Source organism: Podarcis filfolensis (assembly GCF_964270895.1).
Source record: "Podarcis filfolensis genome assembly, chromosome: 5".
In the NCBI taxonomy this organism is placed as follows: Eukaryota; Metazoa; Chordata; class Lepidosauria; order Squamata; family Lacertidae; genus Podarcis; species Podarcis filfolensis.
Genome location: NC_139608.1, coordinates 49,671,816 through 49,696,629, shown reverse-complemented (window position 1 = coordinate 49,696,629; position 24,814 = coordinate 49,671,816). Strand labels below are relative to the sequence as shown.

Sequence of the window (24,814 nt, the reverse complement as noted above, 5' to 3'; positions counted from 1 at the left end):
ATGGATCAATAGTGTGACTTGGAATATGAATGCTTCCTATGTTCATCAAGCTGCTACAAGTAAATTTAGCCCATGCTTATTGTTCTGGGTAAAAAAAGTGGTGGTGCTGGTGTTTTGATGGTGATTCAGGATCTTTCTCAGAGTATGACTATGGAAGAGATTATACCATATGTATTTCTAATGAAACTATTAAAAGAAAAGAAAAAACCCATATACTCCCAGTTTGTTTCCTATTTCAGTGCTGTGCATCTCCTTTCTGCTGCATGCAAGGTCACCTCTGTTATTAGAGAGCTTTACCATGTAATGTATATTTCCAGTGGGGCAAAGGTTTATTTTAAAAAATAGCTTCTTCCCAAGAAGCTGAATTCAGTTGCTGAGCTTCAGTTTCAGGACTATGGGGAGTGTGGCTGGCCATATAATTGCAACCATCAGATATATTGGTCAGGATGTGGCTATGAGATACGCATGACGCACAAATAGCAGTAATGCTACAAATACCAAAACTATATTTTGCCTCTGGAATTTGTATTTCAATCAGTGCAGGAGCACTACTTCTCCGTGAGGGGTAATCTGTGGTCTGACATGTGGAGAGGGCATATGTGTACAGGGAAGACATAGAAGGATTGTATAGAGAAACTCGTGAAGAAAATGTGTAGTCCTCATGGTTACACATAGGGAATGTACAAAATACGACAGTGGTATGCAAGAATGTGTGAGCAAAAAAATGGGATAGATACGGCTTTCAAGAATTATAATGCTGTGCTTACAAAAGAATTTTAGTTACCTCTGAATAGGCAGCTCATTTCACACACATACTCAGTTTTTGTATGCGCATATTTGTTTCTTCTTTTGAAGTGAAATATTAGTATATTCAGATGAATTGGTCACAATGAACCTGTGAACCAATGAGAAATATTTGAACACCTCTGGAACCTCCCCTAACAGTTGTGTTTTTTTTAAATCTCTTATTTAGTTTCTAGGATTTCTGATCACCCTGACTCTCTGGAGGGGTTGGGCAGTGCAGGGCTAGGAAGTGAAGGGCAAAGGTTGACTTGGGGAACTTTAAAATTGGAATCCCAAGCAATTTTGGTTCAATTTAGTATTGACTGTTGCTCATTGGAACTGGTAGGGCAGAAGGCAGGGAGCCCAACAGTAGGTGGAGCCAATAGATTGAATTTTGACCCTATTCTCCTCTCTGCTGAGTTCTACAAGGGCAACACTCACTAAGGAGGAGAAAGCCGACAAGTAGTGCTACCTCTTGGACTGGTCATAAGTAAGAAGGCACGCAGCTGGCAGCTGGCTGAGGGCAGATTGAGGTTGTTGGGGCAGAATCCTATCCACCCAAATGGATCAGCGTTCTCTGGTTAAGTTATTTTGTCATTGTCTGGATTCCAAGGGTTGTCTTCTTAATGATACCTTGTTGGTGCGGGTTGGATAATAGGTTTTTTTGAACCTTTTAGCAAAAGAATGCCACTTGCTGCTTCTGTACGATGCATCACTTGCACAGTGCCATTTGTCCTTGTGTCATAATTTCTACTTGGCCAGAAAGTTAAATAAAAAATATTTAATATTTAATATTTTTGTAAAAAAATTGTCCTACTTTTTCAGCTTTTGAGTGTTCTGCATCTAAGCCAGGCACCCCCAACCTGCAGCCCTCCAGATGTTTTGGCCTACAACTCCCATGATCCCTAGCTAACAGGACCAGTGGTTAGGGAATTGTAGTCCAAAACATCTGGAGGGCCGAAGCTTGGGGATGCCTGATCTAAGCTTTTTAAGATGTTTGATTTGCCTTTAATTTTTGTGGAACACTGTCCCTTGTTTTAGAATATAGGGGTGGGTAGGGTTTTACTGTTTTTCTGTTCTGCTGATTTGTTGTTGTTTTTTGTTTTTGTTACACAGATTCTGCAGGATTTTATAGAGTTTCAAAGACGTACAAACTTACCAAAGATTATAGTGCGACAAAATAAATGTGTGTGCACCATAAGTGGCAGTGCCTCCATCACAATTTTTTTCATATGACTTAAAAACAATTATTCATCTTCATCCATAGTAAGACTTCTCCCTTGTTACACTTTGTTGCATCCATATAAATTTTCCATTGGCATACAAAGAAGCTATGTCACCAACCTGTAATTAGTGTCTTCCACACAGGACAATACCAGTAGGTGGCTCTTTGTAGGACTGTCAATCAAGGCTTTATTGTAAACAGTTCAAATTACACCAGCAACAGATAATACAGGCTGCTGATGAAATGTTGAAGATGCAGGTTCAGAAAGTCTGTATAGTCTTTGATTAATCAGGTTTGAGACTTTGTTTGTATGTCATTATCACTTGACAGACAACTTAAAAGGCTTTTGTAGCACCTCACTTATAACTTTGGATTTTGAGAAGTCAGTACAGAAGCTGGAAGAGAAAATAGTAGAGAACATTAGTTTTCAGCTGGCAAGCTGTGGCCTACAACCTCAGGTGGGTCACACCACCAGCTCCAGGATGGTCTTTTGTAGATAGGGAGAGAGTGAGAGAGGAGGAGACAGAAGTGTACAATGAGAGTGCAAATGAGAAAAGTAAGTGTGAGTGAGTGAGTGTATAATAGAATCTTGGAGAAGACTTCAGCTGAGGGATTGCTAAATAGGAAGAGTGTTAGCATTAAGGTGTCAGGACTTCTGCAGTAATATATCCACAACACCAAGAGTAGGATGAAAGCAGTTTACAACTAACCACTAACTAAAACAGTTTTTCGGACTAAACAAGCTGCCTCATAGCACCTGTGTTTTCATGTTAACTGGGCCTGCAATGATGCTATTGCTAGTTTTATTTTGTAAGTGAATACCCAGTGCCTGGGGTGGTCTTCATCCACCCCCTTTCATAAGTACTGTGTTACCTCAGTTGCCAGTTAATGCAGTGGTCTTTTTTGGGAAAGCTAATAACCCCAGTCTTGTAGTCTGAAAATAGAACTTCATTACTTAAAGATTAGGGAGGGTTCACCGAAGGCTATGTGCTGCTGGGGTCTTATTTAGACATAATTGCTAATTAAAACATTAGTCTGCATTCCCTTCAGTGTTTTGTGCACTCATATGGATTAAATAACAGGGCACTGTAAATAGAAAGCAAGAAACCTATCAGAAGTGTGATGGGTGGTGGGGGTTAAGGAAAAAGCATTTTGTCTTCCTAGCTGTTTTGTTGCCATAAAATATTTTAAATGTGAAGTTTGGTACTATGGAATTACATCAATGTACACCACACCTTTCAACTGTAAATAGAATAGATGTTTACACTCCTATAAACTAAGCAAATCTACAAAAAGGGAAGGAGGGAGAATTCAAAGGTTGAAACATATGAATGTAAGCAAAGTGACAGTCTTTTAATGTCCCATTAATTCCAATAGACTAAGTTAAGGACATGTCTTCCCATAGCCTCTCCTTATTCATGATCAAGAAATTGGCTGCTGTCCCTTTCAGCCCATAATATGGCATATAGTCAAATGAATGTCTATAGATTCCTCAGTTAGGACAGCTGAATTGAAACCTTTATTTGTTTCTATTGAATAAAACTATTTCTGTGCCACCTTATCATTAAATATGAGAGCGATTTACAATGTTAAAACATAAAATACCATTTAAAAGTGCCAATGACTGACTGTTCATGATGAAAATTCATCAGCTGTAGGTCATTGTCGACATGAAAAAGTCTTCAGGAGATGCCTGAAAGTTAAAAGTGAGGATCTCTGCTGGGAAAGTGTTCCACAGCATGGGGACCAGCATCACTAAATAACCATCTTCTAGTTGAGGCTGGTCTGGCCTCTGTAGCTCTGTAAAATATTTAAAATAGCAACTACTCTAAATTGGGGGTGGGGGATTCTCTGCATCCCCAATATTACAGTGAACATTTATACTTTAGCATGCTAGCAATATTGACTGACATGACTTCCTCAGAATTATTTGGTTAAAGAGCTGTTGAGTTTAGATGGATTCAGAAATGAATGTTAGCCTGACACAGTTCTTTTCTTATTATCCCTGCCCCTGCTTCCGGTATTTTCTTACTTTGTATGAAGTGTACATTACATTGCAAATGGCCTATGAAGTCTGTTTTTATGTGATCCCCTATTTCAGATTCTGAAGAGGTTACATCCCAGGAGTGTTTGAACACATGCTTTTTAATGAAAGTGTAGATTGACTGTCAGGCTATTGAAGCAGAATGCAATTCACAGGAATCTAAAATATTTGGCTATGGGTGGAAAGCCTACCGGTGTGGCAGGGGTATCACTTAAGCCCAGTGGATCTGGCAAATCACTACTAGTGGAGCTCTTATCACAAGTGTTAGATCATTTAGTGCAAGCTATGGTTTGACATTGCTTGTGTTTTCTTTAACTGCTTTCCCCATCACTCCCTGGTGAGTGTCATACATATTTTTTAAAATGCATCTTTTTGGTTAAAGCTCTGTGAGAAGCTGGACAAATCTGAAAGAAAGTCTTGTGCATATAATTTCTCATTATTTTTACAGTGGCACATCCTCAGGAGCCTCACCATTCCACAGAGAAGCCAGTCATCCACTGCCATAAATGTGGGGAGCCGTGCAAAGGAGAAGTGCTTCGTGTCCAGGCCAGGCATTTTCACATCAAATGCTTTACCTGCAAAGGTACCGTGACGCTCATTTTTCTCACAAGCTTATGAACTGGCCCCATCAAATTGTTCACTTACCTTTTTTCATCCAAAAAACATTGTAATGTATTATTTGCTCTGGCTACCCACTATGCGAGTGCAGGTGGGATCTAGATCCAATGAAGAAGAATCTCAGAATCTCAGAACTATCTCCAAAGTGTAATGAAAAAAGAGCACCACTTGTACAGGCAAGTGAGTGGTATGCAGTGGGTGGTAGACTGTCTAAGGTGATTTACCTAGTTAAAAATCCCTTCAGCTGATTACTGAGTGGTTTTGACCCTGGGCTTATTCACACTTACCTTTTGCCCCACTCTTGTGTGTGATGCGCTTGGGTAACTGACATAGAAAATAACAGATTGACTAGACCTGAGCATCTGTGTGGGAACAGTATTGCAAGGGAGTGTACATTCTTCAAAGAATTTTACAAAGAAAACTATTACAAAACAGTAGGATGGCTTGGGAAAAGGGAAGCAGGTATGTTTCATAAAGCAGTCCTGCAGAGACATCCATGCCTTTTAAAAAAAAGTTTATCTCACCACCCCCGCCCAACAGAAAATCTGTTCCTCCTCTTCAACCCTCCCTACTCCAGTCTATTACACATGGATGGGATGTTGCCCTTGCATGAGCACAGCACAATAAAATGTGCTTGTGGCCTGCTTTCAGTGTTCATTGAGAAGAGTCCAGTGTTTCTAGCCCTGAAATCATATGATTATGGTTTGAGATGCAGCATGGTTTTTCTTCCCTGACTATAGCTTACATCTCAAGAATTGTTTAGACTGTGATCTCTCAGATATGACAATTTTCATCAGAACCATCAGCTGGGAGACCTCCATCTGCTGTGACAGTGACATACAGAAAGTCGCTGCACATATACGCTCTCACTCTCCCAGTTCAGGCATCATGATCAAACTGCAGCTTGGCCATTGGGAATGTGCTGCGGGCACACATGCTCTGCTCTACCCTTTCGTAAGCTGACCCTTTCCTCCACTCTTCTGGTTTGCAATAACCATGATTTGTTCTGACATTCAGATTGTACCCATAGTTTGTCCAACCAGCAGTAGTTTGCCTCCAAACCAGAATAAGATAATTTGAAATGGTAGTTTCTGGTTCTGGTTTACAACAAACTATGAGCCACGATTAACTACTAGTTTCCCTCACACAGTTAAAGTTACAATGGGTAACTTTAGTGAGGACAAGTGCCCTCATGCTAGATGGCCAGCGTCTGCCGCGGGAAGCCTGCTCTTCTCTCCCATCATTTCATGGAAAGTATAATGCTTAAAGAAAGCTGCAGAGAACAGTTTGCCAAAACAGAGCAATAGTTACCATGAATGAGGATGCCCCCCCCCCATATTAACTCAATATATATGTGTGTTTTAATTTGCATGCTGAAGGCAGCTACAAAATCAACATGGTACAAAGCAGTTACTCTTAAGACAATGTACATGAATGTATTTATAAAATTTGGAGTTCCTTGGGAAGTATATCAGTCAGCCTTTGTCCAAATTGCAAAGCAGAACACACCTCCAACTCTTCTTTTGATTTTTGATTTTTCTGTGCTGCCTCTTGCATAAATCAATGGGATGAAAGTGGCTTGTCCCTTCAGTCTCATTAGGTGTCTTTCTTTTGTTTGAATGCCACTTTAAATTTGTCATTCACCAAGGTGATAGCAAGCCTGGAGACTATCTTTCAAGATCCTCCTGAAATGCTTAGAAGTTGACTTTCCCCAGTTAAAGTGGAAATATTTTGCTTAAGAAAAAAGCCTGTGGAGGTGGTGATGATGTCATTTATCCAATATAGTGTCTAAGCTCCACTCTCTCTCTCACCTAGGATTGTTTTGTTCTCCCAATGCAGACTATTTAATCTAGATTATTTAGTCTAGATGCTTCCTTTCCAGGGTAGCTAGGCTAACGTTCTGTCTCAGTGATCATAAGTACTAGGTGCACTTTTAAACCTAGTATATAGTACAAGATTCTGTCACATCATCTGCTAGAAACCCAAATGCTCAATGTCAGGACATTCTCTTTTTTGTAAGGGTCTTGAAAATGCCATGATTCTCTAATTATAAGACACAGTTCTTACACGCATATACACAACTTTTATAAAGGCTGCAGTGAGCACTTCTTCCCTTTGCATCTGGTCCCCTGGGTGGATAGATCAGACACTTCTGTTGATGAAGCTTGTGATATTACTGGCAGTCAGGCATTGGTCAACAGCACTTTGTCAGGCAGCCAAGCAGTACCCTCGGGGGCTATATAATATTAATTTTTCAAGGAACACTATAAATAACTACTTTGCTGAAAGTGATTTTAGTTGAGTAATGTAGACAAACCCTAATAGACAAAAATACAGTACAAAAATAATATAATCATGAGGATGGAATGGACTACCTAGAATAGAGTTAATAGACCTTATGCATGTTTACTCAGAAGTAAGTTCCCTTGTGTTCAATGGAAATTACACTAGGTGCACAAGATTACGGCCTTACAGTCTTATCCATGTTTCCTCCTAAGGATATCAGTGTTTTAAATAAAATAAAAAGAAGTAAGTCCTGCTTATTTTAATAGGGTGTATTCTCAGGTGTGTATTAGTATGTAGTCAAATTATTATTATTATTTCATTTTATATACATTATAACAATTATAACAACAGATGAAAATTAAAAGATAAAAAAAGCTATAAAATAGGAACATAGAAGGAACTTACATTTGACTTTGTTTTGAGGAGTGTTCATGTTACCACCTCAGTGGAAGTGTGGCAGGGGATACAGGATCACACAGGCAAGCCCATCTATGCCAATGTCTATATGTTAAAACTATATCAGAAGGAGTTCTAGTCATATAACAATGTATGTGCCCACATAGAGATTCTCTTTGCAATGAAGAACCATGGCCTCAATCCACATTACTCCTTTGCTAGCACTCTGTGTGTATACATTAGACTAGAACCCCTGTTTTGTGGGTTTTTGGTTTGGCTTTTGGTTTTTTGTTTTTGTAAAAGTGACTAGGGTTCCTATTATGCAGTTTGAATACATGATATCAGAAGGTCATGGTGTCGGTTGTCTATGTGACTCTCTGCAGCCTTCTTTTAATATGCGGAAGCGGTTATGTGAACTACATTTGGATAACTGTTCTGCCTTCAATTCCTGTTTGTATGTTCCTGAACTGTTGCATTGTATTACCTTCTCACTGGATTAGCCCTGGTGGCTGAGAAGTATGCTTCCCCTCACAATCTCTTTCTCTCTCCAGCTCTACCTGATATAGTCTTTAGCAGCTTTGCTGGCGGCATACAAATAAAATTATGTATGTATGTATGTATGTATGTATGTATGTATGTATATATTTCTTTTAGAGTTCCTGTTACAGGATTTCATACCTGCTGGCATCACTGACCGCCCCTGACGTAGTTTAATAGAATATATTATCTTTCCAACCTGGTGGATAACTTGTTTTGCTATGGGTGGCTGTTAATGAAGATGTTTAAAAGCTGCTGACAGATTAATAATTTGCAATACGAGCAGCCCAAGCAGTCACATGGAGAAGGGTGAATAACCTCTCCAAGGGTAAAAGAAATTTAGATGTGGCTCTGCATTATAATGTGTAAGAATAGATGATGTTACTTTTGCCAAATGAATGTTGTGCTTGTAGCTTTTTATTTTTTTAAAAAAACTACAGGTTGATACCGCTATGAGTGAAGCATTCACCTAAACTGAGTATTTGATTAGAAAGCTGTTCCACTACTGACAGACTGCTCTGATAGTTTGCCAGACATGAGATTGACGCTACACTTGTCAGAATTAATCAGACTGACACACTGATCCTAAACACATTAGTTAGAACAAAGCCAAGTCTCTCTAAAAATCAGTAGGATGTACTTCTATGTAACACGTTCAGCGTTAAGGATTTTCAACACATGCTGAAATTTCAACAGGACAGATACATTTATTGTGTGATAAGCGATGTATTCCAAACTATTTCCCCATCTCCAAATTTATACAGGAAACTGCTCTGCAGTTTTTCGTTTGGGGAAAGATGCATTATTATTTTTTACATGAGCATATTCTGTTGCTCCCAAAGAAGAGTTTGCAGCCACTCTGCTCTTTGCTTGGCTTTCTTTTTACCCCTGCACTATTCTGAATTAAGTCAAGGTTTGACTTAGCATGCCTTCTGAATTGGAGCTTGTGGTTAAGCTTTCTTCTCACTAGCTGTGAGCTGTAGCTGAGGTTTGTGTCAGCAAAACTCTCAAACCTGTTCTCAGGTGTGCTGAGATCGTCAGAGGTGTAATAGCATCCAGGCTGTAAAAATCAATCTTGCTATCTTTTAAAGTATTAATTTAAAATTATATCATTTGCTGAGACTGTTCTTTGAAGAAAATTATGTGACTTGACCAAAGGTCTCAAAATGAGATGAACAATATACAGTGTGTGGGGTGGGTAAATAACGTTTTATTCGTGGAGGCTTGGAGAGAATCTTCGTGGTTTTTAAAATGTCATTTATTTACAATGCTTTCTTTTCTGCAATTTCTTTTCTGTTGTTTACTTTATTGCAGTGCCCCCCCCAGTCTGCCTACTTCATCAATACAGTAGTTGAGATCGAGTCTAATGGTTTTCTAGAAGTGACAGTATGTCTTTCTCCTCTGTGTTAAAGATAAATAAATCAGCAAATCCTCTTGAGACTCCCAACAATAACATTCCAGTATTATTATAACCCCTGAGCCTAGAAGTAGCCCTGAACTATTCTGTACCAGTTGAAAGCGGTCTGCATCCATTGTGTCTTTATGCCAGTGCTCTATGATCAGAGACACTACGGCTATTTCTAGCTCCTGCTGAATGCTGATAAAGAACCAGCTAGCTAGAAATAGTGGTGCTTATCCTTAAGGAAGTGAACTCTTCATGATGATATGCAAAAAATCTCAGTCATTCAGCTATTGACCACAAGCTATACTTAAAGAGGGGGTAGTTAACAACTTTGTTTTAAAGTAGCAGTTTTTGAGGTTGCATAATAATGACTACTTCCTACTTGGGGAGTATTATTCAAAATATGCATAAGTTTATTTTCAAAATACTAAAATCTTAAGCATTGCTATATACAAACTTCATTTATTAGATTGTCTGCAAAATATTAATGTTTATCTTATTTGCGTTTCTGGGTATGTCCAAAGGATGTGGCTCTTCTTCAGTATATATCTAGGAGATGTGCTCTCTATTTCAGAGTCCCTAAGATCAGTAGCCTGAGTTGGAGGAGCTTCTGACAAATCAATCGTTCTATTACCCTGACAAAGCAGAAGTCTAGACTTGGAGTATTTTTTCCACGTCTGCCAATCCAGCAGCTTCATAGTTCCTGCCAGTCAAAAGGGTTAACATTGCACACCCATTCCCCATTCTGCACATGAAGAAGACTCTGTAGCCTGAGAAATCACAGTTGACACTATCTCTCGGTTGTCCAGTTTCCCAGCTTTGGGGCTCCTGCTTTAAACAGTGGAATCTTCCAACAGTCTTCTTTGTGAAACAAAAACAGTCCAATCTGATCACAAGCCATTAAATGGTCACAAATGGCAATCAAATTAGTACTTCCAAATAACAACTATGAGAAGCTGTGGAAGACCTTCTTGAAGACTAAAGTATGTCTTCTTTGCAGGTTAATTACCATAATTGCCTTTTGTTTGGAAATGAACATAAATTAATGACAAAATACAGAATGGTAGGACAAACTTATTGTCTATCACCTTCTGAGTTGTGTAGCCTTTTCTTTTCAAATGCACCTCCATTGTTAATTTAGTTCTTCTCCTCTTGGAGGCCATTAAGAACTGGCTGCCCCATGAATAAGCAAAGCAATAGCAGCCAGGAAGCCAAACTGCCATAATCACAATTTTCACTTACTGCTGCTTCACCAGCTGGGACACCTCAGTCCGTGGATGCCCTGACAATGGTAGTCACCTGTCTCTGGTTGCTCCTCTCCACTCTGTTGGAGGCAGAGTTATGCATGTCATGCCCTGTGCCCCCTAAGCTAGCCTCCCGCCCTCAGTGCAGTGACTATCCAGTCACCAATTACAAAGTAAAGATTCAACCTCCAGTCCAGCCAGCTTCTGTAGATGGACTAGGAGGGTGCCATTTTGTCTTTTGCCTCTGGCAGCAAAATGTTTTGGACTGGCCCTGGAAGGCCCTAGTGAGATTAACTGTCAGCATCACTACTTCTTTATATAGATCATATGCCGTTTCTACTATTTTAATGTTGTTCTTATCAGTTGTGTGTAAGCCACTCTGGATTTTTTGTCTTCTGAAGAGGGAGACAAAAAGGCTTTCAGTAAATAACAATGAGGGCATTTCTCGGTAGTATAAGCACGCTTGGAAGCCCGCATCATCTTCACTTTAGGATCTGGGATTTCTTAAACTCTTAACTTCAATCTAGAGTTACTTTGTAAAAAAGTGACTTTGAACTGGATCAGCTGTACTTCATGAAAGAGGAAAAACTGGAATCCATGTTAAGCAGACTCCTTAGCAACCATCTGGAATGTGGCTGGACTGTTAGATCTTTTGACCTTTGCTCTGCTAGCCAGCTTTATCCAATAACTCAAGTAGAGAAAACAACGTAGAAAATTGAGTTGGGTGCTGCAGTGGGGATGTCAGATAAAAGGAACGGAACATTCTGTCTTACAATATCTTATGAATGTAATGTGAATTATAGTGTATCAAGTATATAATATAGCTAACAATTTATTTTTTAGTCCCATCTGCTGTTCTTTGAAGAAATTAAAGTGGCTTGGCTGATAGCCTCCATGAGATGAACAAAATTTGCAGCATGTGTGAGACAAAAATTTATAAGTTCTCAGGCTATAAGAATCTTCTTCAAATTAAACCTTATTTTATTCCTGTAAGCTTTAAGGTTGACAAGTGTGGGCAGTTCATTATCCTTTATAGTGGGAAAAAAATCTTGTTTTATTAGTGGAATAAGAAAGAAATTACACTTTAGAATTTTGAAGTAAGGCTCTTAAAAACTTTGATTGATGGAGAATGTGATATTTTACCAGTAGGTACAGGCTAAGCTGGCTTCTACAGTGCTCAGTTTTTCTTAGACTTGGAAATTGTACTGGACCAGACTCTTAACATATCCACACTGATTCACTGTATATGTGGTTGGCTTTACACATGGGAGAGTTGAGGTCATGTTTGAAGGAAGCAAATCACAAGCTTGGGTTCAGATGACACAACAAGCCACACTCTGGTTTATTATGGCAGTAGCAGAAGCAAAAACCTTTGAGTGGTGTTCTTGAGTTTGCTGCTCCCTCATATTACGTCATAGCTTGTTTTACACTATGAGTTATATGACATGTGAACCAGGGCCTAGGCCTGTGGAATTTTGACAAAGGTTCAGCCACCTCTCGAGATATGGTTGCCAAACTTGGCACAAGGGTTCCTGTGATGGGAATGGGTGTTTATATCGAAGTTTGGATGACGGGCACCATTTGAATCAAGGTGGTGGACTGAAGCATGATTTTAGTGTGACTAAATCCAAATGTTTGCCTCTGTGTATTATGATTGTAGCCATTCTTGTTTAACTGGTGGCGGTGGCAGTGGGGGGTGCATTCTGAAGACCCATTTGCAACATATGTTGCTATTCATAGGAGACAATATAGACAATCAGTCAGGCTGTGTAACCACAGCAGTGACCAAGAAGGAATGATCTCTGGGAGGAGCACAGAAAGAAAAACGCCATGGTACACCTGCATCAGCACGACTAGACACCTTTGTCTGCCCCAGCTGCAACAAAACATGTCTCTTCCATATCAGTCTCTACAGCCACAGCAGGTGCTGTAACTCTCCAATGGTTTGACTTAATCCCCCAACTTGTACTCTTCCATTGTCTCTCAAGACAGATAGATGCTAACCAGGAGGCAATATTTCAGTAAGATTTACCTTTCCACTAAGCTGCAAAGGAAGTGGTCATGGTGTAAGTCCTCTTCGTGTAACTCTTGATGGCAGACATTTCTTTAGGACAATATAGCAAGACAGCATCCAGTGACTATTTAAGACTTTAGAATATTTTCATATTTAGGAACGTTGGCATGATCAGGTATGTAAACTTGATCAGGAATCATAACTCACATAGCTCTCCAATTTGCTCTAAGCAGACACACAATCTGAATTTTCTTTTACTGTAGCATACATCACAGTTCCCTGACCCCTTCATTCTTTAATTGTTAGTCTCCAAACTGTATTGGGCATGGTGATCCAGAAAAAGAAGATGAAGCTTTTGCAACATATCCTTTGGGAGACAGTGGTTTGTTTTTGTTTGCTTGCTCTTTAATTAATTCAGGAGGCCCCTTACGTCTGTGACCTGTTTTGGCTTTTGCATCATACTTACCAGATGTTTCTGTGGGATACTATTTTAAAACTTGAGATACACTAAACTAAAATCAGTATTAATCTTTTAGTGAAGCCAGATTCCTGCAGGGCTCCCTCTCTGGACCATTCAAGCGCAGTTGTGATTATGTAGCTCTTTAAAAATAAAGCACATGAAGTACAAACACAGCAACCTTCCTGCAGCCTTTGTGCTGCTCCTTCTCTCCAGCATTGCATCAAACATTTCTCCTGACTTTTTTTTTTGACATGAACAGGACTAGCCCTTGCAGCAAGGACAGTTGCACTGTTTTGATGCGCTGTTTATCCCGTTCATGTTTTTCTTTTCCTCTGCAGAGATCAGAGAAGTGCACACGGAGCTCTGAGGCAGTCTTCCGTTCAATTATTGGCTCAAGCCCTAACCTACTTGGCTTCAGCAATGGTCTTTAAAGAGCGAGCGGTTCTTGGGGGCTTTTCTCCAAGGAGGGAGAAGGGACTGACGGGCCGTTTCAGTCCCTTCTCCCTCCTGGTCGAAAAGCCCGCAGGAGTCACGCGGGGCTCCTGTGGGCTTTTGCGGGAGGTGGGGGAATTCTGCCACCTCCCGCAAAAGCAGGGAGAAGGTCTTGGAGTAGCGCACAGGGGCCATTTTATGGGCTGCTACCACTGGAACAGGGCTAGCATGAATTTAGCTCTAGATATACAATCCAGTGGTACAGTCTATCCTTGCACACTTGGAAGGGAGCCATGTGAGGAAGGGGAAGTAAATGTGTAAGAGAATGGATAGTACCCCACTCTTAAAAAAAATATATGAAAAGCCTTATGACTCCTTTCAAGTGAGTGATTTATTGTTTAATGCATGACATTATATTTCTCTTTCCAATGATTCTAAGACTTCTCATTTAATGCTAAAGTTTGGTATTCCCTCCCCCCCATTGTATTCTCTGGTAGGTTAATTTTCCCTGAGTGATAATATGAAAAGTCTGTTCCACAGTGCACAGAACATGGATATGTCGCTGGGGAGTTGCTGCTGTTTTAGATGTGTGGCCATTGTTCTTTATCTCACAGGCTTTTTTGATGATCTACACATTGACTATAATTGGAGGCAAGTGGGGATATGTATTGGGAACAGCAAGTTTGTGAAAAGATTGCACGAGTTTCATTATTTAGTGTTTATGAAGGATGCTAAAAAAAAGATTACTAATCAGGATTAAATGCAGGATATCCACTTTCCCATCTATAATTAACAGTAATGTTTTAAACTGGCCTCAGACTCAGCTGGTCTCTGTATCAGAAACACATCTGGTTTCCAGTTGGCTATGAAATTGGTAAGTCGACTTTGCAAGCCTCTTTCCCAAAGATTTTAATTTAGAGCCTTCCATGCTATTGATTTATTCAATTCACAAGTAGTTTTCCATGCTATTGATTTATTCAATTCACAAGTAGTTTTGAACTCTGAATATACTGTTATCAGAAGCAGCTTACCTTTCTGTGGTTCTCTATCAATAAATTCTTCAGAGGGCAGACTGTCTGGCACCGCTGAGAATGACTTCATATCTTGGTAGCAGTATTTATGAACAGTATTGGACAGTAACATCATCAATATATATTATTCTCACCTCTAATGGCTGCATTAGAAGACATAATTAGATTCAATTCATGAGGAAAGTATTCCACCAGAGCTCATTTAAGCTTTGTTGGGGGGATGTAGAGAAACTTGGTGAGGAAGTTGATGAGGATGCAACTTTATTCTATACATGGCCCACCTCCCTTCAGCCTAAAGCTCTGCCGTCATTGTCTGTGATTATCCCATGCTGTGATGTGGTTGGCCTCCTGTGGAATGGTGTCTGATGTAGCTGTTGCTGGATAGCCTCTGGACCAGATTGCCCACTTACCAGTAGAATAAAACACTGCACTGTGTACTACTGTATTCAATAAGTGCTGATGACTCTCTTAGTGATGCTTGAGGATATATTTTTTTTGGGGGGGGGGTTCCTCTCTATGTCAAGGTGACTCTCTACAACTGTGCAGAGTGCTCTTGGAGGAATCTCTGAAGGCCATTTAATGTTGTGCAGAAGGAGATGCCTTTTTTCTTTAATGGAGAAGAGAAGAAGGGATACAGGGGCAGGGGAGGAAACTGTGGCTAATCCATATCCCCTGAGACAAGTATCTGTGTGACCATAAACACTGTGATAAATACACATTTGTAAGCGAAATAAATTAAAGCCTTTTATTTTGGAGTTTTCAGGGGAAATGTTTTGCTTTTATACATTATGAAACATGATAGGAGGAATAGCCCCGATTTCTTCGGGAAATATGTGTTCTAAAGGAAATACCTTAGGGAGGCAAATATTTATGGCTTCCATAGACCACTTGACCAATTCAGTCATTAAAATGCAAGAGATTCTTTATTATAGCACCTGATTTGGATAAACAATGGTAAAACATTGCTGCGCCGATATTTCAGAGTGTTCTACAGATATCTAGACTTGTCTGAACTTGTAAAAGGGGCAATTTATATGTCACAAACTCAGAAGACAATCCACATTAATATCAGCTCCTGCTTGTCATGTTGGAAAGCAGGCAGATTGTACACAGCATTCAAATGCACAAGTGGGAGTAAACTAGAGAATCCCAGTTGGTGGTATTATGACTAAAAGGCTAAGATGAAAAGGTGATCTAAATTAGGATCAGACTGGCAGCAAGATTACAACCTGACTCTGACCTCGCTTGTGATCTTTCTCTGAATAGAATTACTCTAATTTTGAGTGATGAATGAAGGCAATGAAGCCAGAAGGTAGTAATTAGGTATCGACAATTAAAAAAACAATGATGGTATGTAATATAAAGACCCAGTTGTCTAATGGTCTAATGTGAAACAGTATCTGCAATGTGCTTGATGTGTGGCCTTATTCACCATAGTGTAGTTTCTTAGGCCACTTTCACATAGTTACATTAATTTAACCATTCTGAATCTGCTCCCAATGAGGGCAGATGTAGACAGCCAGTTTTTCATGTGATATTTGTAAAATGTTTTACGTGTTAGAAATGGGTGAACGATACCAGTTATGATTTGGAAAGGCCCCGTTTTTCTAACCTTTTACTGAGAAGTCTCTCAACACTCGGAAAGGCTGAGCCTATTTGCGAACGTTTCACCACCTCCCCCCTTCCCTCCTGCCATTTTCTCCCTACCCTTTGTGAAGGAAAACCAGCAGTAGGAATCTAGGAATTTGGTTTGACTCATAATTAGTGTGCCTATTCTCAATTATGGGCATTTGTTTCCCTCAGCTCCCAAACTTCACACCCATTCCTTATTTGTGGCATAATGTTGTGTTGACTACTGGCAATCTGGTTGGTGTGAAGGAAATTGCTAGCAAACACTTAAAAAGGAAAGAAAGAAACCCAGCAAGAAAAAAAACCACATAGGGTGATTTCAAATGGAGAAACAGCAGATAGGGTTTCTATTTCTTCTGTTACTCTGCTCTACATTCTTCCCTCCCAAGGTAGCTTCTCCTTTAAAAACAAAGCACAGCAACAGGACTCAGTTACACACATTTGTGAAGAATGTGCAATTGTCCCTTGTATAAGAGCTCAGTTACAAACCAGTCAAGCAAAGAGGTGCTTCATATTGAACTGTTTCCAACATGGAAAACAGTTCTGTGTAGGAATAGGCATGAAATCTTCTTTGGATTTGCTGTGTCTGACCATAACTGCAGCTGAGAAGCACTGGGAGGCAAGAACTAAGCATATGTAGCAAAACAGACATGTGTTTTGCTTATGTGCGACTTTAATATTTTTTCCTGTACAGAAGTAGATGTTATAATAAAAGTTCTTCTGTGTATAAATTTACAGTACAGTAGCTAAAGTAGCTAAAGTACTCCCGTGATAGACTTTAAAATGTTAAATTTTCTTGTTTCTAATGTCATAGACGGTGAGAATATCATAGTTAAGGTTAGTTACTTCTGTCTCTCTGAACCAAATATAGCCTAATTGGGGGTCTGTGTGCAATGTGCTGACATTAGCACATTCTACAGGGTCATGGCTTGCAAGTGAATTCAACATTAGCAGGATGATGGATGCTGAGTTACCTGTATTTGCTGCAGTCTGCAATAAGATTGCAGAGGGCCTCAAAAAAGAAGAGAGACTCAAATCAGGAATATGAGGACAGTAAAATGACTTTTTATGAAGACTTTATGTTAAAGATACCAAAATTTTGAGGTTCCATGCTTCTTTTCTTTTCATTCTGGTGCCTTCTACATTATTTTTCTTCTTCTCTTGTTCCAGTGTGAATCAGCATGGTTCTCTCCCCACCCCAAAGGTGTAGATAAAATTATTTTTTAATAGTAATTCAGGCATTTGGTGAACTCAGAAAGTACCTTGGTTCCCAGCAGAAGTACCTGAGGTCTCTGGAAAACAAATTAAATTTTGAGATTGACAGCAGCATTTCTATTTCAAATAAGTTTCCTTTATTTGTTTATTATGTTTTGATTCACTTGAATACTTAAGGCAGCTCTTGTTCTCCATAGATAATAAGAAGCAGATTGGTATACTGGTTGGTGCTCATCATGGGCAGGAGGAATTGCAAGCCTAAGTGAATTGTGCATCATGGTCCCAATCCTGATCACTCTTCCATGTCTGGCTGCTATTTAAAAATCAGTAGGCATGTCATGTTGAATGCAACCACACATCTAGTTATGTCCTGGCTCCTGTCCAGTCCACAATGACAGAGGCTCTTCCTTGACAGTAAGGAAGAAATCTGTCTTCAGGCAGAAAAGAGATATAGGAACAGGTACCGGTAATTAGTCCCAGCAGCTCTTGGGCTAAATGACAGGAAATCTGAGGCTAGAAACTGGTCCAAGGTTAAGAAGCCCCCCAAAAGTCCCAAGGCAAGGAGTTCAGAATTGCAGAGAAATGACAGAGTTTATCCCAACGGGTTGGCACACTCTTCCCTTCTGAGATCAGTGAATTACTTCTACCTTCTGCTTGCTCTGATTTAACCAGCTATTGATCCATAAGAGGCACCTCTGTCTCTTCTCTTGCTCCATCCAGAACAGAAACAAAGTGTCTGGAGAAGAATGCTTTGTTAACTTTCATATACAGTACTGGAGGAGGAGGAGGAAGTAGGAGGAGGTGAACAGGACCAAAACTCATGGGCTTTAACCAGTGCTCATTTGTGAAAGCAGACTTGAATGATCACAGACCCCTTTCTGTGTTTTTCTCCAAAAGTTCTCTCAGGCTGCCATCTTAAGAGTTTGATTCAGTGATTCTGCTGCTGTTGTTGTTGTTGTTGTAAGCCCTTTCCTGTTCCTGGGGCCTTCACAAATGTTTGACTTTGCTGCTTTCCAGAGCTATCCTTAAGTGCCTCACAATGTCTTTTCTAGGGAAGAGGTTCTAATAATATACCGTATTTTTCGCTCCATAGGACGCACCGGCCCATAGGACGCATCAAGTTTTTTTGGGGGGGGAAATAAAGGAAAAAAAATTTTATTTCCCCCCCAGGCGCTTGTGGTGCCGGCAGCGGGGAGAAGCGCTCTTCTCCCCACAGCCCGCCTTCAGACCAGGTCCGGGGACAGCGGGAAGACACGCTGCGCCTCCCAGCTGTCCCCGGAGCTTGTGGGGCAGGCAGCGGGGAGAAGCGCTCTTCTCCCTGCCGCCCGCCTTCAGACCAGGTCCGGGGACAGCGGGGAGACGTGCTGCGCCTCCCCGCTGTCCCCGGAGCTTGCGGGGCAGGCAGCGGGGAGAAGCGCTCTTCTCCCCGCCACCCACCTTGAGATCAGGTCCGGGGACAGCAGGAAGACGAGCTGCGCCTCCCAGCTGTCCCCGGAGCTTGTGGGGCAGGCAGCAGGGAGAAGCGCTCTTCTCCCTGCCGCCCGCCTTCAGACCAGGTCCGGGGACAGCGGGGAGACGCGCTGCGCCTCCCCACTGTCCCCGGAGCTTGCGAGGCAGGCAGCGGGGAGAAGCGCTCTTCTCCCTGCCGCCCGCCCTCAGACCAGGTCCGGGGACAGCGGGAAGACGCGCTGCGCCTCCCCGCTGTCCCTGGAGCTTGCGGGGCAGGCAGCGGGGAGAAGCGCTCTTCTCCCTGCCGCCCGCCCTCAGACCAGGTCCGGGGACAGCGGGAAGACGCGCTGCGCCTCCCCGCTGTCCCTGGAGCTTGCGGGGCAGGCAGCGGGGAGAAGCGCTCTTCTCCCCGCCACCCGCCTTGAGATCAGGTCCGGGGACAGCGGGAAGACGCGCTGCGCCTCCCCGCTGTCCCCGGAGCTTGCGGGGCAGGCAGCGGGGAGAAGCGCTCTTCTCCCTGCCGCCCGCCCTCAGATCAGGTCCGGGGACAGCGGGGAGACGCGCTGCGCCTCCCCACTGTCCCCGGAGCTTGCGGGGCAGGCAGCGGGCAGAAGCACTCTTCTCCCTGCCGCCCGCCTTCAGACCAGGTCCGGGGACAGCGGGGAGACGTGCTGCGCCTCCCCACTGTCCCCGGAGCTTGCGGGGCTGGCGGCGGAGTCTCCCCTCTCACTCTGCAGGCTTCAGCGAAAGCCTGCATTCGCCCTATAGGACGCACACACATTTCCCCTTCATTTTTGGAGGGGAAAAAGTGCGTCCTATAGAGCGAAAAATACGGTAATGGTGGAATTTCTTTTGTCCATTCAGGAGAAGAAAAGTCCTCCCAGACATGCTGCCTGTTCTTGTATAGTTTTTGATAGTGTGTTAAGCATTCTTGGTAATGAGTCCGGTCCCCTGCCTAAAGAGTACGTACTGATGTTAGCTTCATCAAGCAAGAGTTAATCACTCTTAATTAACTGTTAGACCTGGGTGTGGGGGAACTGCAGTAGAATGACACACACACCCTCCAAGCTGTATTGTATTGAAATTAATTAAATGAACTGTGCTTTCTTTTGTAACAATTGATTGTAGACCCTTGTCTGTCTTGACTCCTTCTGTTTGACATGAAAGGTACAGTTGAGATAGTCAAAAAGGTGAAAACTGACACCAACTACTCATACGATGGAGATAGCCTGTTGTAAAAATGCACTGAAGAGCTTCTTTAAATCTTGAGGGAAATACATGTTGACATAATGATTGCTACTGCACAGTTGTGTAGAGTGGAAGAAATGTGTTTGAATCCCATGTTTGTACAGGAATGACAAGTTCAGCTGTACTTACCCTGCTGGATCTAACTTGTCTATCTCGGAGTAAAAGTCACCTGCTATAGCAGCATTGGGATGGGTGTGTGTGATTTATCTGCCTTGTTGGTTCCTGCTGTTGGTGTTGGCAAGATGTTAAAAACTAAATTGTTCAGTCATTTACTCATGTCATATGGGGTTGCTGTCTTCTCATTGGACTCTCCTTGTTCTCAGTATGAAAGATAATACGAGGTTCCTGTTGATCTGGCATGGTATTGTATTACAAAATGCCTGCAATGGGTAAGGATGGGTGAGTCTGTCAACTTGGCTGTTTCATTTTGGTCATTTCATTGCAGCAGTTTGCATTTTAAAAAAATGTCCTCACAAATATTGTCAGCATCTTAATGTGAATTTTTCTTAATAAATATTTTTTTGTATGTAGTTTTGCCTACTGTACAAATTTTTGCAAGCAGTTTTTATCTAATGTGCATTTTTGCATGCTATTTTCACAAATATAGCCATTGCTATGTTTTCTTTCCCATAATATATGAACTTTTGCCCACGTTTCTTTTGATTGGAGAACTGCATTGGAAAATTCAGAAAAGGGTGATTTTTCAAAGGTTACATCTTAGATCATATACTATTTTAGGCAGTGCAAATTTGGTAGGTTCAGGTTATAATGTGACCCAAATGGATTCCCCTCCTCCCATCCCAAGCGGTGGGGGTTTGTGAGGGTTCATCTGGGAGCAGCTTCTAATATTATATATTTTTTCTGCAACTGTTTCTGGGATGCCAAGCCATGCCACACAAGACTTACCCTTATGCCTATTCACAAATCAACCCCTGTGCAGAGAATTCCAAAGGCATAGCAGCATTACCATAACTCGGGCATCTGTAGACGCCAAGGCTAAGTTGTGATTTTCATCTCAGGAGTGATTTTGAAGAGCACTCTAGTGAATGAATGCTCCATCATCAGAAGTAGGATCACCTCAAATGAATCATGACAAGATGATATTCAAACTCATCCTAAGACAAGTGGGAGGGAAGTGAACAACCAAAAGGTACCTGACAAACCACCTTAGTTATTTTCAACCTTATTATAGGCAAAAAAGAAAAGAGAACTGTGATCAGAATATGTTCCTTTATGAAGTGTAAGTTTGCACTTGAAATGATGCTTTGTTCAGAAAGTATTGCAAATATGGCTCACATATAATCTTTTGCTTCTTTCATCAAATAAAGTCTTGTGGGATCTCCTATCACACTTCACTTTTTTCTTGTCCATGAAACCCAAGCTGCCGTTGCCATCTCTATTTCTACAGCTGTGCTCTGGAGTGTGCATAGCACCATTAGAAACTATTGCATGCTGCCTAAATGTGAAAACCAGTTCAGTTGAGTATTGATCATGTATACAATTCAGTTCCATATTGCTCTTACTAGGAGTTGCTACAAAAAGTATTAACATCAAGTTCTTCATAAGCAAGATACCTAATAGTCCTGGAACCATGCATGGAATCACAGTGGTACCTTGGGTTACTAACACTTTGGGTTACAGACTCTGCTAACCTGGAAGTAGTACCTCGGGTTAAGAACTTTGCCCCAGGATGAGAACAGAAATCATGCGGTGGCAGCGCAGCGGGAGGCCCCATTAGCTAAAGTGGTACCTCAGGTTAAGAACAGTTTCAGGTTAAGAACGGACCTCCGGAACGAATTAAGTTTGTAACCAGAGGTACCACGGTATTACTTTTCCCACTGTCTTCTAGGATCGCATTTCATGACTTCAGTGTTCTGTCCATGTGACATATTCATGCAGATGGTCAAAGCCTGCCCACAGGTTTTTTAATAGTTATTTGCTAATTGACTGGGCTTTCAGACATTATATATTACATTGTGTAAACAATGCATGGCCAAGTTAACACCGAAACAACATTTAAAATGGCCTAAGTTATTAGTGCTGATTATCTTGGATGGATACCAAAAAGGCAAGAGAGAGAAAGGAGGATGGATGTACTGTTTTGTAGTGCATGTGGCTGAGTTGTCATCCATACTTATTAACAAATCCTGACAGCTTCAAATGCCAGAGGGGGAAAGTGCTGAGCTTTTCTGCAGGGCGGGGGGGGGGGGGAAAGCTCTGCTGGAGGAAGTGACCAGTGTTTTCTGTTTAGGAAGAGTGGGGGAGGACCTCCCAAACTGCATAAGACTGCTGAAAAGCTAATTGTTTTGAGAGTAACACCAGCCAGCCCTAAAGTCCCTTAAATGGGACACACACTTAGAAATTGCTGCTGCTTCTCTGCTCTGTTTATAAAGCTATTCCTCCTCTGTACTCTGTGTGAATTGAATGTGGGGCACGGCTATTAAAATCCAGTTCTAGCCTGCAGAAAGGAGTAGGAAGAAATCGGATTCATCTGTGTGTTATGCCAGCCCACTGTTATAAATTTGGATTTGGTATCCAAATTTATAACAGCGTACTGCTGGGGAAAGTTCTCGGACTGTACCTTTCAATCCCCTCTCTGAGAACATGCGACTCGCAAGTGCATTTAATGAGGATTTGCCATCCCTGGGAAGGCTCTAAATTTGGACTGCTTTCATCTTCTGTCCTTACTCTGACTCCCTTTATAACCTGGAGCAGTGATCTCTCCACAGTGGGTTCCTAGCTATGTGTAAGCCAAAGGAGGAGAAGGCATTCTATATATTTCCATCAATTTAGGGAGTGTAGTATCATATCCATTTTTAGCAATGTGAGCTTTTATTAGCGGTTAAGGCATTAGAAATTACGAATCCTTATCAGAGGTTTGAGTTCTGACTGACAGACTTTTCCTGAGTAACAGAAGGCAATCCAAGTTTCTTTTGCCATTTGTGAACACAAATTATGTGAACACCCCCACCCGACTTCTAGGGATGCTAGGGTGACCCCTTAAGCATCTCCCCCAAGAAAAAGAGAACTGCATCACTCAGAAATGGGCTGAAAGGGGTCATAGCTTTTCATAAATTTGAACACGCTAATTTATATGTACAGTTTCACATTTATAAATGATTACTATCGTTTAAATAGAAAGGGAGTACATCTCACTCTAGTGTGCAAGACTGTGCTGAAGTGCCCTGTGTGCCTGCTCAGTGTGAATACAGCCTCTTTATTTGTTATTAGATTTATATTCCAGCCTTCCTCCTGAAGGAGCCAAGGACTGCCTGATTATTAATGAATAATCAGATTATTTTGTTTCCATGCGATGACCTGAGGTGCATTTGTCTTATAATATACCCAGTACTACTTTGTTCTATATAGTTTGGTTTGTCAAACCATACTGCATTTTGGAAGGGTTTGCTAATTGTGATATCATGACCATAACAGTCTTGTTTTCCTCATTCATTTAATGCAATATTGGGATATTTCCCACATACATGGCCTTTAATAAAACCTTATGTACTTGGATTGCTTTTTGGGAAGGGGTTTGCATGGTTTGTTTTTCTGGATAATTAAGCAGAGTATTTTGGGAAACAGGAAAATCTAACTCTCTCTTGTGTAAAATGGTTGAAACCTTTGACCATTACTAATTTTTCATTATGCAATGTTGGCAAACTGAGCATTTAAAACTGATTTGGGATCCTGATAACAACCACCACCACCACCACAACAACCCATCTGGCTGGGTTTCCCCAGCCACTCTGGGCAGCTCACAGCATATAACTAAAACATCAAACATTCAAAACTTCCCGATACGGGGCTGCCTTCAGATGTCTTCTAAAGGTCAGATAGTTGTTTATTTTCTTGACATCAGTAGGGAGGGTGTTCTACAGGGTGGGTGCACTTCCGGTCAGCGCCGGCGCTTAATGGCGGATCTCAACCGGAGCTCCGGGAGAGATCTGCTTCGTGGGTTCGGGTCCTGTCAGCTACGGCGAAGCGGGGACCCTTAAAAATCACAGGCGCGTTGCCTGTGAACTGGAGACTCGGCGGGCACCTTTGCGCCCCCCCGACGCTGCGAAATAGCCTTTTTAAAGGCTCCGGAGGAGCGGAGGGGTCTTGGAGCGGTGCTGAGAGTCGTCTTCACCCAGCCTGCGAAGCGAAGCCGCGTCGCCATTAGCGGAGAGCGCTGACTTCTTCCCGGGAAATTGGATTAAAAGAACAACTATCCGTGAGTAGGATTGACCGCTAAAATATAACTGGACACTAAAAGTAAAGAAATTGGGCACCGAGACGGACAAGCACTAAAAAGGAAGTCTGCTTTCCGTTCTGTAGCAAGATCAAAGCGAAAGGCACTCTAGCTGTAACTGCTTGAGAGGAAATTTGCGGGATTTAAGAAATCCACCACCAAAGCAAAGAACTCCCCCCCCCCCGAAGGCAGGAGGAGGGGGAAGAAGATTTTAAAAGTGTTTCCCTGCCAATTTAAAAGAATTGGATTAAGTATCGCTGCTCTTTAACCTGGGATCGGACTGCCGGAGAAAAGGAACCGGCTAAGGACTGTTGCTATAAGAAGCTAAAAAATATCTCAAATTGACTTTGGTTACTTCCAATTTGAAACACTGTTTCTGTGGCATTACAAAGTTACTTACAGGACACTATTGACTGGGATCCCCTTGAAAAAGGAAAGAAAAATTGAAAGGGACTAGGAAACTTTTATTCCTTCTTTTTTGAAGAGTGTGGGATTACTTTGAGAAGTATAGAACTGACTCTACGCCCCCTAGAGGACCTACAAATTGTTTCAGCAACAAGTGGAGTT

At 41.6% G+C, this 24,814-nt stretch overlaps 1 protein-coding gene across 25 annotated transcripts in view; it reads left to right on the top strand.

Moving 5' to 3' along the window:
- The window catches only part of ABLIM1 (actin binding LIM protein 1), a 215,778-nt gene that overhangs the window by 90,608 nt on the left and 100,356 nt on the right, over positions 1 to 24,814 (top strand). For all 25 annotated transcript variants that reach the window (XR_014548860.1, XR_014548861.1, XR_014548862.1 and 22 more), the window contains one exon: positions 4,501 to 4,635. Coding sequence is in view for 6 of the 25 variants with exons in the window: in XM_083616697.1 (XP_083472823.1) it covers positions 4,501 to 4,635 (135 nt within the window). In the remaining 19 variants the exon portion in view is untranslated. The remainder of the gene's footprint in view (positions 1 to 4,500; positions 4,636 to 24,814) is intronic.